The following is a 15,361-nucleotide window of genomic DNA, read 5'->3' on the forward strand; positions in this document are numbered from 1 at the left end:
TATTTTTTTATATAATTTAATATGGTAATAATAATTTTCATTCATATCTAAAATAAATACTACGTTAATCATTCAATCTAATTATTTGTTTTTTTTTTACTTTAATTAAAATATGTTTATAAATTTAGCTGAGAATTTTTAAATTAATCTTTTATTTTTTAATGTGTAAGAATCTATTTTTATATTTAAGGGAGCAAATTATAAATAAATATAATTAAATGATAAATGATTAATAAATTATTCATTAAAAAAATTTATTCCAAGAATATTAAAAAAAAAAAAGTGAAAAAATCTTCGAAAATGAAAAATGAAGGTGAGATGGAGACAAGGAAGGTTTCCCGTCCTTGTCCCTGCTCAACCCTGTTGACATCTCAACCTCCAACATCAACCAAAGTAATTAAACTATTTCCAAAGGGGTATTTTCGTACTTTCATATTCTTTTACTGTCTCTGTTTGGCCGATTACTTGGCTGAAAAAGGAAAATTTATAAATAAACAAGAAGAATAATAACCACCTTTTCGCCCCCACCTTCCTTCTTCCCCCCTTCAACCCACTCGGAGTCACTCGGAGTCGGAGGCCACCGCCACCGCCACCGCGCCGGGCCGGCCACCTTTCTTCTTCTGTGCTGTCTCTGCAATGAGGTTACCGTTCTCTGCGAGTCTTGTCCTCTTGTTCTTCGTTCACCTTCTTCTCTACTTTGCTACTTTCCCTTCCCTTTCCATTTCTCTCTTAACCGTCACTACATCTGAGTTGGTGGCCGGCGAGATCAATGCTACTGCCGACTCTAACTTCTCGAGATCCGCTAATGTTGACGATAGTTTCGCTAATATAATCGATCGGGCTCTCGAGAGGGAATTTACTGAGAATGAGCAGAGTGATGAAGGTTTGTTGATCTGACTTCCACTTTTCTTCTCATTGCCTTCTTTGTTGTTTGTTTGGGTATGTAAGCTCCCTCGTTCGGCTGGGATTCCGGAATTCGTGAAATGCGTTTTTGTTCTTTTAATTCTTTCCGCCTATCAATTCGTTGTTTGTTGAACATTGAGGTCTGTTTTTCCTCTTTCTTTGATTCTTTTGGTTTCTTCTTAGTTCTTGTTCTTGCTTCTGTTCCGCATTTTTTCTGTTCTTTTTATGCCACCTGTGTCAGTTCGTTGTGATGTGTTTTCACCTCGAGAGCTGTCTTACGGTAGTGATTTTGTCGGATATTGGAAGTTTGATGAGATTCATATTCATATTCTGCATGCTCCTTAGCTGTTCCCTCCGTCTCCGGAAACGTGGAAAGTAAGCAGGATTTGAACTGGAAAGAGCTTCTGATCTACCGTTTTGAAGAAATTATCTAACTGTTTAAATCCCCTTACATTCCCGTAATCTTTTTGGCCAAATCGACTTTGTTGATAAAATAGCTATGGCATCATTAAATTTCTTGAGAGTATTAATGTTTTTTCACGTTCCCTTGCAGTCACGGATGCTGGTAGCTTCAACAACAGCGTTGCTGAGAAGCAGGTTAGGTTGATGTTTTTTCTGATCATTGCCGGTCTTTTCTTTCTACCGACTTTTAATAGAAGAAAAACTAAATAATAGAATCCAGTAGGCAAACCAACATGCTCTTTCTTTCCAATATGGACCTTTTAGCTCATTCAAATTTCCATCTGAACGCGATAAGGTTCTTCAGAATTCTAGCATTCCGATGAAGTTTTCTTATGGGGCATTATTATTCTCGAGCGTCCCTCTCATTTTAATCAACGAATTATCATGCAGTCGGAATAACAGAGATGTTTGCTAATGTACTCCCAATGTTATCCCTTACTGGTCTTTGTTCATGAGCTGAAGTGAATTTGTTTCCATATGTCAGGCAGTTTTGGAAACTGTTGCCAGAGTTAAGTCAAAGAAGAATGAATCGAAAGAGGAGAAGTATGTTTTTCCATTTCATGTGTTCAAGGCATATCTTTCATTGGTTTTAGTTTAAGTGCTTATGAATTGAATGCCATAATCGTTGTTAGAAGGCATGTTCTGATTAACGAAATTAGACTATAATAGTACTTTTGACCTGTTTTTTGGACCTTAGATCATTTCAGTTCCATGATGTCTTCCATTTAGATAATGAGAATCGAGGAGAAGACATGCCTACATTAATTGATAGAAAGGTATGCCTAATGCATATACCTGTTACATTTACACTTTTCCTTATGAGTTGAAAAATAAATATAATATTATTCTTGAAGTTATTTCATTTTTATTGGATCTTTTGTATTCAGGACAATGTCTTTATTATATCCAATCCAAAGTCGAAGTTTCCCGTGCTCCAATTGGATTTAAGGTTGGGTTTTATGCACAGTCGACTTAGTCCTTGGGTCTTGGTCTTTCTTCTTGACTCATGTCATTTGGTATGCATCAATATGATGAAGGCTTACAGATCCAATCTTATCAATTTTTTTTATTTGCAGATTGATTTCAGATCTAGTTGTTGTTATTGTTTCTGCGACTTGTGGTGGCATTGCTTTTGCATGTGCAGGGCAACCGGTCTGATCATCATCACATTCCTCTTCTTCTTCTCCTTCCTCTCCCTCTCTCTATCTCTTTTTTGAAAAAAAAATGGAAAATCGTTATCATAATGTAGCCCATAGCATTCTTATTGCCTATAGCATATCTAATGCACAATTGCTTTTAGGAGTCCCTAGGATGAATGCCCAACGTAATACACAACTTTGAAAACAGAGGCACATGCAATGAGAAAAAAACATCATTCATCTTTTAGGCATATGTATATTGATTTTCACTCCATGGAAGAGCATTTCCCCAAAGAATTGAATGTGCATTTTATAAAAGTTATTGTGCTTATTTGGGAGTGTTTTCAGTCTTTTTTTTTTTTTTTTTCAAGAATAACTGAAAAACTATTTCCCGTTGTTTTCTAAAACTCGTTTCAGAAATATTTGAGTCTGATTATTTAAATGCAAAACCGATTCCAGTTTTTGAACTTTACTAATAGGCTAACCTTTAAACATATGATTTGATTTCTGGAAAAGTTGCTTTACCTTGATTTCTGAAAACGTATGATTTGATTACTGGTTTCACATACGCCTCAAAATTCTTTGTAAATGATGCTATGGTGTTCTGAATTCTGCAGGTCTTCACTGGATACTTGTTGGCTGGATCTCTCATTGGACCGGGAGGTTTAAGCTGTGTCAGTGAAATGGTGCAAGTATGTTTCATCTATGTCCATCTCTTTCAATCCACAAATTTATGAATTTCTCTCCCTGATGCTTTTCTGTTGTTACATTCTGTTTTATGATAAAGCTAAGGGGTATACTTTTTGGCATTTGGGTTCTGGATAAAATTGTAAAGAGATTATGTTTGCTTCATATGCTAATCATAAGAGTACACTTCAGTTGGCGAATGTTTAAGATGATTATGTATACTTGTTGAAACAATTTAATTATGACTTTTTTCTCTACGTGGCATTCTTTTTTGTACGTTATAGAGTATTGTATGATTCTCATGAAATTTATTATTGATTCTTATGATACTATCAATAATTTAAGCATCCGGAATTTCCACATTTTACCTTACTATATTCTATTGCTTCACAAGAATTTAATTTGTCTTTTAACCATACATTCAGGTTGAAACAGTTGCTCAGTTTGGTGTGATCTTCCTTCTTTTTGCATTGGGCTTGGAATTCTCCACTGCAAAAGTCAGACTGATTTTCTTCCAGATTGTTTTCCCAATGATAGCTGGTTGACAAAATATTTAGAATATGTCAATAATCTCTCTGTTTTTTTTTTTCCAGCTTCGTGTTGTTCGAGCAGTAGCTGTTGTTGGAGGATTGCTCCAGATTTTCCTTTTTATGTGCTTGTGTGGAATTACAGCTTCGGTATGTCTTACATTCTGATGAGACTTTATTCCAGCAGTCTGCTGACAATAGGATAAAGTTATCGTGCCTCGTGGTTTCAAATTTTATTAGTCTTGCTCTTATCCAAAAATTTTCTATTAATCTTGCAAATTCGTATTTCTAGGTGGATTCATTTTGTGGATTTTAGATATGGCAATTAGATGTTTCTAGAAATTTCTGCTATGCATATGAACTAGTATTTGTCAACGTCCCAAAGATCCATATGTTAAGAGTAATCATCCTATATTGGACACACTTATTATATCCACTCTTGTTCAAGGTTGTCCTCAAATATGATGAAGTGTTTTGGACAACACTAGTACCTAATTGCCCTTCCTCGTGTGTGTATGTGAGGATGTGTGACTGTCTCTGTCTCTCTCTCATATTTTTAATCTCTTTCTCCTGCCATCTATTACTATTACTGTCTGAAATGGTTTCTCTCCAGATTTCTAATTATCATGTTGCTTTTGCACAATCTTTTCATGGAAAGTATCTATGAAATTTCATGCCCGGTATTTTCTCTGAGTGAGGACTATATGTGATGTCCCACATTGGTTGGGGAGGAGAACAAACCACCACTTATAAGGGTGTGGAAACCTTCCCCTAGTAGACGCGTTTTAAAGCCTTGAGGGAAGCCCGAAAGGGAAAGCCCAAAGAGGACAATATCTGCTAGCGGTGGGCCTGGGTCGTTACAAATGGTATCAGAGCTAGACACCGGACGATGTGCCAGCCTTCTCGCTGTTCCCCGAAGGGGGGTAGACACGAGACGGTGTGCTAGTAAGGACGCTGGGCCCCAAAGGGGGGTGGATTTGAGGGTGGTCCCACATCAATTGGAGGAAGGATAGAGTGCCAGCGAGGACGCTGGGCCCCGAAGGGGGGTGGATTGTGATGTCCCACATTGGTTGGGGAGGAGAGCAAACCACCACTTATAAGGGTGTGGAAACCTTCCCCAGTAGACGCGTTTTAAAGCCTTGAAGGGAAGCCCGAAAGGGAAAATCCAAAGAGGACAATATCTGCTAGTGGTGGATCTAGGTCGTTACACTATATCTGCATTTCATTCATAGGACCCAAATTTAAGCTGTTGATTTGTAGTAAAACCTTCGGTTGTGTAGTTTTCCTAGGCCCAAGTTAAAAAAAAAAAAAAAAAATCTTGATGGATTAGGTAAGCTCAGTGCAGTTATACTTGAGTCTTTCTGCTTAGTAAAGGTCAGTGTACACAAGGAGAGGGTTGAATTGCCTTTTTGTGGCCTACTGTTTCTTTTAATTGGCTTTACTGGAACTTTGCTGGATACAAAAGCTAGAGTTTACTGCTTTGCATGAACGTTTAGCAGTTGATGCTGTCTCTGGGATATTATGGTCGGCGTTTTCTTCTTGCTGCTTCCATATAAGCACATTTTTTTTTTTTTTTTTCACATTGTTAACCTGTCAATTGCTTCTTATGATATGAAATTGCTTTTGCAGCTATGTGGTGGTAAATCTTCAGAGGGGGTATTTGTTGGTGCATTCCTGTCTATGTCTTCGACTGCAGTGGTAATTCCTTGTGACTTACTACATCTTCGAGTGGAATGAAGTCATATTAGTGTGGAGTGGCTAAAAGAGCATTGGGATGATCTAAGTTTATGAATATGCTGAAAATTGAAAAAACATTGAGCCAGTTACAAAAAAAAAAAAAAAAAAAAAAAAAAAAAAAAAAAAAAAAAAGAAAAAGAAAAAAGAAAAAATGCCAGTTTGAAAAATATTGAGATAGTTATGAATTCCGCACCTGCTGTTCTAATATACCAATAGTTTCTTATTAAAAAAAATGTTAATCTACTCAGGTTTTTTCGCATGTTAGTCTAGAACTTGGTAAATGCTTAATCATTTTTGTGATTGTTTAAGAATGTTATTCTGCAATGGAACATGTTCATCAACTATCACTTAACCTCATAACAACCTTCCTTTATACACTATTTTATACCTTCGTAGATAAGAGGTTTTTTCTTTTAAGGTTTAAATCTCATTTTAGTCCCTGAACTTTGACTTTCTAAATGTCCATTTTGGTCCTCTTTAACTTTCAAGTTTATTTTCTAAATGTGTATTTTAGACAAACTTTTCAAAGGACAATCATTTTTGGTCTTTGCTATGTTATTTTTCTACCCTATGTCCGCTTTCCCCAATGTTCATCTAACTTATTTGACTTGAAATTATGCTTGTATAATACATAATAGTTTCACGTCATTAATTTATTAAAATTATAAAAGGACTTAATAGTTTCGGGACTAATTATATAAGGGGTTAATAATTTAGGGACTAAAATTTTGAAAGTTTTGGGACCAGAATAGGGTATAAACCAATTTTTGTAAATATTTTATACGATTATAAATATGAATGTGGTGTTAATCAGCGAACGTATGAAAACTTTGAGAAAACTGCTTTTGAAGTCGGGTGCAGAGATGTAATGGGCTTCAGAGTTTTTTTCTCTTTGAAAACATAAACAGCTTCATAGTTACTTTGTCTCATTCTTCTTACACTCCTCTCTCGTCGAGCTTTTGGTCGTTAAATAGTTTTTGTCAAGGAACTGACTGTTGGATAAGTGTGTGTATATATATATATTTTAGAAATAGAATTATTGCTCTTTCCTCAGCATTAATAAGCCCTTCATGGATTATCTGTATTAAATTTGGGTGCTTCCACGATATTATCTGATGTAGGTCTTGAAATTTTTAATGGAACGAAATAGCGTCAATGCCATTCATGGTCAGGTGACCATTGGTACGCTTATTCTTCAGGTATACAATTGATTTCTCTTCCAATACTTTTTCATTTTACTAATTAGTGATGACTTGTTTGGCTGTACTAGAAGTTTTGGTCTAGGGGTGCATGTGTGTGTTTTTAATAAATACCAATGGATGACTAGCTATATGTTGATGAGAGTTTTTTTTGGTTCACTATGCACCACCAGGATTGTGCTGTAGGCTTGCTGTTTGCCCTGCTTCCGATTCTTGGTGGTACTTCTGGTGTTCTTCAAGGAGTTCTGTCCATGACTAAGTCGTAAGAATTGCTGCTGTCTGTATGTGCGCACAAGAATTTTTATTTATGAGGCTTTTGGTCAAATAAGTCAAGTATCTATCGTCACCAAAAATTTCTCTTCCAGCATAATGACACTTAGATCTGAAAATATAGCATAGTTGGTGCATAGACTACTAATCCAGGCTTCGCTTTTCATTCAATTTTCTAGTTGATTAATAGCCAACTGGGAAAATTTGCCTTTTGAGTTATTCAACTAAAACTATTACCTCCCATCCATTTTCTTTATTTTCCAGGTTGGTGGTCTTGATTACGTTTTTGATTACTTTGACAATATTATCTCGCACATGTGTTCCGAGGTTCCTTAAACTTATGATTAGCCTGTCATCTCAGGTAAGGGCAACATTTTCTTTGGCTGCTACTACTATTGCTTCATGTTCTGAGCAAAATCTTTTCCATGCAGACTAATGAACTCTATCAGTTGGCGGCTGTTGCATTCTGCTTACTTGTAGCTTGGGTTAGTGTTACTTCCTAATGCTTAATTCTAGAACCAATACATGTTTTTAGTATCATTTGGTGGACATTGAAATGGTGAAGAACTTCAGTTTTCTGGCTGTGGATTTTTTCCTCTTTCAGAATTACGTATTCTATAATGAAAAGTAGGACATGGAAAAATGGTTCTTATCCAGTTGCCTTATCCTTTTTTTATTAAAGCCAATAGGGTATTACAGTCGAGAATAAAGTTGTTGAGGATGGTCTATCTAAAGCATTTAGCATCTACCAGTGCTTTTTGTGTGTGTATATAAGAGCAATGCTGATTCATTTATATAACCACCTATGCAGTGCAGTGATAAACTTGGGTTAAGCCTTGAATTAGGTTCCTTTGCTGCGGGTGTGATGATATCAACTACGGATCTTGCTCAGCACACACTTGAGCAGGTAAATATGATATAAACTTGCTCAGCACACACTTGAATTAGGTTCCTTTGCTGCGGGTGTGATGATATAAACTTTTTGAAGCTTTCGAAAACTCTAGTAAGCTTTCAGGTCTGAAATCATGCTACTAAAATGCCTGACGTGGAAAAAGGTCTACAAATATTATGGCTAGATTATTATAGATATATATGTTCTTTCTGATAGGAAATGAGAATTTGTATAGGCATCTGGGTACTCGGATAATACTGTAGGTTTCAAAATAGTAAATTTATGATCTAGCTTAAGTATATTTTTGGGGAGAGGGCAGCGATGGTTAAGCTTATTGATAATTCTCATGTTCCAGATGTAATGAAATCCTGCAACATAGAACTTACAATCTCTCTTGAAGTATATGATTTTTCGGGGGTTGCGCATCAAGCTTTCTGATAAATCCATCTGTTCCTGATGTAATGAGAACCTGCAGCATAAAACTTATGATCCTTTGGGGGTCAGGCATCAAGCTTACAGATAAATCTCATGATCCAGTCGTATTAAAATCATGCATCATAGAACTTATGATCTAGATTCTTGCTCGACAATGAATCTCAGCTTACATTCCACATGTAATGAATTTCTGTAACATAATTTCTGGTCACAGATAAACGAGATGTTGACAATTAAATTTCTCATCAGCTTCAAACTAGGGTCTATAGCAAGTACTATACTATTTATTTAATATTGTCATTTATCTTTGCTGAATCTGTTTTAGCTGGCTCGGAATTTTTAATACCTTCTATTGATTGGCTTGATTACTAGGTTGAGCCCATTCGCAACTTCTTTGCTGCTCTTTTTCTTGCCAGCATTGGGATGCTAATTCATGTTCATTTCCTGTGGAACCACATTGATATCTTACTTGCGGCTGTAATATTGGTCATTGTTATAAAAACTGTAGTGGTTACTGCTGTTGTCAAGGGATTTGGATACACCAACAAAACTTCACTTCTGGTGAGATGTATTCTAACAAATCTGCTTCTTCACAATGAAATGACTTCTTTTTTATTTAGGTATTTGAAGGAGACCATAAGTAGTTTCATCTTATAGGTCGGGATGTCACTCGCACAAATTGGGGAATTTGCTTTTGTCCTTCTAAGCCGTGCCTCTAATCTTCATCTTGTTGAGGTTGGTACATGAATTTTATGCTTGTCTTTGATTGAGGCTCATAATTTGTTGGTGTTGGTAAGAGCGGTCTCCAAACTCAATATAAATTTTCACTTTGTTTTCTAATGTTTACATTGACTTCTGTTTTACGTGGTATGCTTGCATTGAGAATTACCGTATCTGCTAATTTTCAAGTGTGGATTACTTTTCCATGTTTATGTGCCCAAATAGCCAAACGTATGAAAACTCATCTCCTTATGAGCAACTGAAACAAGTTGCAAATGGTATAAAGGGCGCTTTGCCTTAGAATTAGTCGATACTATTTCTTGCAAGGGGAGGGATGTAACTCAATGGTGCCTTAACATGGTCGTATCAAGTATGGGAGTTGAAGCTCCCATATTCTACTTCCCTTGGGGTGCTGAAATTAGAGGGCGATGGTGGTTCTTTGTGGGGGAATGATGCAGATCATGCTTTATAAATGAATCCTATTTGGTTTGTTAGAAGTATCTATGAAAGACTGGTCTGAATAGAGCAGGCTTGGCAAATGTGCTTGTGATCTTGCTCCTAGGTGATTTATAAGAATTGACTGGACTTTCTTCTAACAGCTGCAACTTTTGAGGTTATGGGTTCATTTTTCTGGTCCAATGGAATATTTAAGAAAAAAAAAAAGTTTGTTTTATTTTAAAAACCATAGTAAGTTTAAATATGCAATTCCGTCTTTAGGGTTGATCCCTTTTGTGGGCATTGTTTTTTTTTTATGCACCTTTGTATTCTTCGTTTTTTTTTTCTCAACGAAAGTTGGTATTTTATATAAACAAAATGTACGATTATTTTGGGCTCCGTTATTATATTCTCAATTATAACTGAAGTTTTGATTTCAAACATTCCAATATTGGTATTTGAACATCTACAAAATTAAGTTATTTTATAGTTTATGGTTTTAGGTGATGGAGATCTCGACTTCATTGTTGTCTTTTATATAGGTGTAAGCCTTGAATGTGCGTCTTTCTTCAAAAGCCACAATAAGTCTTATTTCTCGAGAATTCATTCTATCTCTCATATTTATAATATTTGTCTACTCTTTGTTCATTAAAAAATTTGATGTCTTTTTACATTGTTTTTATGTATTTTTTTAATATTTTTTTTCTCATGTAAAAAAATTTCAGGGAAAATTGTATATACTGCTGCTTGGCACAACTGCACTTAGTCTGGTGAGTTAAATTTTTATTGCATTTTCTTGAAGTCCCCTAACATCTAGTGTCTAATGTGCATCCTACAATGTGATTGAACTTTCCCTATTCTACTCTCTCTGGGGCACTGTGGAACTCATTCCTAACTGATATGCTAATTCAGACGAAATAATTTATCAAAGTTTCCAAACAAAAAAAGTTGTTATGTTGCAAATCAAATGAAAAGCGTTATTAATGTGTGGTCTGTTGTGATCTATTCCAATGAGACATTGAGATACTTCGCACAGAAAGTTGTTTTTATATGATCTAACTTTACGGTAATTGTGTGTTAATAAAACCAATTGTGTAGGTGACTACCCCATTGCTTTTCAAGCTTATTCCTGCTGTGGTGCGTATTGGAGTATTGTTGCGGTGGTTCTCACCTGATGGTTTGAGTGAGGTAATCTTCAGCCTCTAGTAATCACCTCTCAGTTCTTGTTGGATACTGTTGCTGAGATAACGTGCATGATTTATCCTACCAGATTGGATTCAAAGGAGACGGCCTTCGAACAGATGGTGCTAAACGCATTACTTTGGTGGTTCAAGGCTCTCATTTTTCATGATATTATGCATACCATATCAAAGAAAAAGCAGGAGGTAACCACATTTGACCGAAGGGTTTCTTGTGAAATAGAGAACACGTGCAGAAGAGTGAAAGGTTATTAATTGGGCTCTCAGTTTTTTACTATTGTGGACCTGAAGATGGCAAATTTCTACGTGAAACTCCGGCCAAGGCAAGATCACATCGAAATAGTTCAATTGGGAGGGAGAACCAGAGTGTAGTGTGTATACGATTCTCAAAATCATCCCATTCACTGAACTCCAAGTTTTGATCCAGGCCTTAATGTTATTAATATAGGTGGCCTGTTCATTGTAAAATAACTTCCATTTGTTAACGCCATTCATTTTATTATATATGTTCTTTTTACAAATTGAGTCACACAGCTGTTCCATCAACCTGAAAAGTAATGTAGTTCCAAAAAAATTTAGTGTATCCAGAGGCCATTTTCAGTTCACAGAGGCCCAGATGATGTACAAGATTTGACTGCCTGGATGACTTGCAAGGTATTACCTCTGCATTCCCAATCGTTGAAGGTTTCCAATATCATTGAAATTCATAACCAAAGTGAAAATGAAATTCACTCCTGTATTCCTTATTATTAGTTGCTTGCTGGACCTGGAGAGGAAGGGATCTCTCATTAGGAGAAATGGATCTCTTTCAGGCAGGTGGCAGTAAAGCGATTAATAACAACTGACAGAGAATTCAGACATGAAGGAAGACGTTTGGTAAGTTCAGTAAAAGCTCTTTCCAGTCCATGATAGGTTACTTACTAAACTATGAGGTCACCTTTTGCAGCAAACAATGTGTTCTTTTTAAGCTAGAGAACAAATTTTGCCATTGTGAGATCATAAAAATGATATCACTACTGCTGTTCAGGTAACTTGGCCATATACAATGCCATCTTAAAAAGCAGGAGATGCTTTTTAAGCCATGAAAAAAGCTTCACGTCCCTTCTTTTCATTGAAAGATCAACATCATTCAAAAAAGTGAATGATGTTTACTCAGACATTTGAGGTCCTCCACTGGTCCCTCCTACCCCAACAAAATGCATCATTTCCATAGCTAATTCTCTGCAGAATGCTTCCATAGCTTATCTTTTACCATTCTTCTTCTCTTTATCCTTTCATTTCGAGATTAAAAGGCTTGATTGATGTTCATATTCTGTGCATCTTTATCACAACAATCACGGTTCCCTTCACAAAGCATCCTCCAATCTCTTCAATCCTCTCCTAGCTAGTTGCTTTAGGACAGGTTCAATTGTGGGGTTTCATTTTTTTATTAATAACATCATGACAGAACATGTCAGACAGAAATAGAAATTAAACAGAGAGTTTCTACAAGGTTCTGATGGCGATTTGGAGGACAATGACAGGTATTGTGTAATGCACAACAAGAGAAAGAAGATAAAACCAGGCCTGTTTGCTCTCTTCTTACATTAGAACAAAGGCTTTGTCCTCCACACAAAGTTTATGTGAGTTATTTGCTTGCTGGTTGTCCCAATACTATCAAAATAATAATGTTGACAACTCAGTGATGGATACTGCAGGTAGTAAAGAGGACATCTTGGGACGGTTGAAAAGTCACTGTGCTCTAAAAGTGATTATAAATGTTGCAGAAACTTTTTTGTATTTTCTGTTAGCAGGAGAGAACTTGTACCTGGATCCCAGTAAGTTTCTCAAAAATCCAAAATACTTGCGAATCCCTATGCTTTTTGTGTTTCTTTCAGCATAATGATGGTGGTACATGGTACAATCCCCAGGCTTGTGATTCTTTGATATCAAAGAAAAATCATTTTCCCTCTTTGTGTACATTGTTTTTGATTGATTGAAATGTAATAGACAACGGTTCAAGCTTATCGTTAGCAAATATTATTTGCTTTCCCTTATGGACTGTCCTTCAAAGTTTTTAAAATGCGTATGCTAGGAAAATGTTTCCACATCCTTATAAAGAATGTTTTGTTTCCATCTCCAACTAATGTGAGATCTCACAAGCCTAAAAGGGAAAATATCTGTCAGCAGTGAGCTTGGACTGTTACAAATGATATTAGAGTCAGACATCGAGTGATATGCTAGCGAGTAGGCTGAGTCCCAAAGGGGGTGGACACGAGGCAGTGTGCCAGCAAGGATGCTGGGTCCCGAAGGAGGATGGATTGTGAGATCTCATATCAATTGGAGAGGGGTACGAAACATTTGTATGAGTGTGGAAGTCTCCCTAGCAGATGTGTTTTAAAAACCCTGATGAAAAGCTCGAAAAGAGTAGTCTAAAGAGAATAATATCTATTAGCGGTAGACTTGGACCTTTAGATAATAGACTTGGACCTTTACATAACAAGTCTCATAAGTACTCTTAGGACCTTTCCTATTATAAGTCTGTCTATGACAATTCATTGAACCTTTGTTATCCTTTAAATTCAATTATTGTCCTTTCCTTTCGGTACTAACTTTACAATAATCAAGCTATCTTGATATACAGGTACATGGTAATTTCAAGTGTACAGCAATGTCATTTTCCAGACATAGTTGAAAAAATTGTGGTAAGAAAACAACTATTCAAATAGAGCATTGAGTACTACTATTTATCCTATCTGGTTATTCAGTATTTGCTTGGATACCAAAAACCTTATCTACATTTCGATTGATTCCCATTCATTGGCTGTTCTAATATCCATCTATCCTATTCTATGCCTATGGAGACACCATTTCAGCCTGTATTATTACATTCATGTGGGTTTATCTGCAAATGGGAATGCCAAGAAGAGGTCCCTTTCCCCACCCTTTTCCTCACTTAAGCTGTTTCTGTGGAGAGATCTCTAGAATTCTCTATTCTGCTAAGATATTGGGGTTTTCAAGCTTCAATTTTTTTTTTTTTTCTTTTTTTGTTTAATTTATTTTCTATCAGGAAACAACAAGGGACAGGGAAAATGCTGGGAGATGTGTCAGCTTTTCATTCACTCAACTTACTCATCCTTAGATTCCTCTAAATCTTTCCACATGTTGAGTTGTTTTGTATGCCAAAAAGAGAGCCAAGATTTTGTTTTGTCCCACATGAAATAAGAAAACAAATCCCCTATTATTAATTGTCTCCATCTACTTCATTCCATGATGGGTGTTTTGAACCTGCAAATTCTTATATCATTCAATCTTTAGAGAAACCAAAAGGGATAATATCTATTTGCTCTCTCAAGGTCTTCACAAGTTTCAATCAATCTCTCCTCCTCTTCTTGTTCTTCCAGACGTCAATCCCTTAAACCCTTTGTTTCTGACCCTTTTGTCTGTGATTTTTCTTGCTGTCTGGTCAATTTTTGTTCATTTCGAAAGCCATTTATTTGGAGTGTTACTATAGGTTAGGGCTACATTCAATAATTCTTATTGTAATCATGAGTATGAGCTCTGAAAATTGATATTAATTATGGGGTAGAGTTTGGACATTTGTGGGCCAAATTCATTGATTGAAAGTGTAACACTGAAGATTTCTTTCCACCATGTGAATTATTAATTGAAAACTTTGGATAATGAAAATTCATGGTTTTTGCCCAATTTGATACCCCGAATTGTTTTGCGCCCGATATGCATTAAATAATTAAATTTAGTATGGTCCAAACGATTTAACTTCTCGATAAAAACTTCAATATTTTCTTGAATCTCTGCCGATTATACGACTTGGGTGTAACTCAAATTAGTACTATTTGTGTTAATAGCATTTATCTTGATCATAAAATGAGAAAGAACAATTGAAACCTAAGAAAAGTTGATGAATTTATACTAAGATGATAATAATTGCCTCACTAATAGCCCTTCCGATTATCAAACAGCCAGATTCTTCTTCTGAGCAGCCATGAATTTTGTTTCTATTTTTAAGAAGACCCAAAAAAATCATTATTCTATAATTGATCTTTTTAAGCCAAAAGGAAAGAGGAGAGAGAGAGAGAGAGAGAGAGGAGAGAGAAAGGGGAGCTTTTTAAGAAACTTTATTCTGAGCCAGTAGGGTTCTTTTCCACAGTTGTCTCCATTAGCATCAGCAAGCTGGCAAATATACACAAGAGTATAGAGCATTGGTACAATTGAAATGACTTAAATTATTTAAAAAGAAACCCTAAGTTTCAATTTCTTTTCCCCCTAAAGTCTGTAAAAAAGAGAGGGCTATGAATGAAGTTGACAGTTTCCTACAATTATGAAGCTGCTGAGAAAGATGCCAAAATCCCTCACTTCATTTTTGTTTTTCATTTTTTTTTTTTTGTGTCACAACCTTCATTTATTTAAGATAATATAATTAATAAGGTCCATCAAATGAACGGTTTATAAACTTTGTGCTTCTTCTCGAGCATAGCTCAACAGATCAAGACATTTAAGAGCCATTCTACAAACTTTGTGCTTCTTTTCGAGCATAGCTAAACGGATTAAGACATTAAAGAGTCATTTTACAACCTTTGTGCTTCTTCTCGAGCATAGCTAAACAGATTAAGACATTAAAGAGTCATTTTACAACCTTTGTGCTTCTTTTCGAGCATAGCTAAATGGATCAAGACATTAAAGAGGCCATTTTACAAACTTTGTGCTTCTTCTCGAGCATAGCTAAACGGATTAAGACATTAAAGAGCCATTTTAC

At 35.9% G+C, this 15,361-nt stretch overlaps 1 protein-coding gene across 1 annotated transcript; it reads left to right on the plus strand.

Annotated features, from left to right (window-relative positions):
- Positions 1-495: 495 nt before the first annotated feature.
- On the plus strand, positions 496-11,136 carry LOC111780087 (K(+) efflux antiporter 4-like). The gene is made up of 20 exons (XM_023660364.1): positions 496-883; positions 1,457-1,500; positions 1,850-1,908; positions 2,063-2,141; positions 2,253-2,314; positions 2,442-2,517; positions 3,122-3,196; positions 3,617-3,688; positions 3,785-3,868; positions 5,348-5,416; positions 6,577-6,654; positions 6,828-6,916; positions 7,189-7,285; positions 7,356-7,409; positions 7,736-7,831; positions 8,624-8,812; positions 8,909-8,986; positions 10,132-10,176; positions 10,505-10,594; positions 10,677-11,136. The coding sequence occupies exons 1-20, from the start codon at positions 637-639 to the stop codon at positions 10,755-10,757; spliced, it is 1,764 nt and encodes a 587-aa protein (XP_023516132.1). The 5' UTR covers positions 496-636; the 3' UTR covers positions 10,758-11,136.
- The last annotated feature ends 4,225 nt before the right edge of the window (positions 11,137-15,361 follow it).

The sequence above is a fragment of the Cucurbita pepo genome, chromosome LG18 (assembly GCF_002806865.2).
Source record: "Cucurbita pepo subsp. pepo cultivar mu-cu-16 chromosome LG18, ASM280686v2, whole genome shotgun sequence".
Lineage (NCBI taxonomy): Eukaryota > Viridiplantae > Streptophyta > Magnoliopsida > Cucurbitales > Cucurbitaceae > Cucurbita > Cucurbita pepo.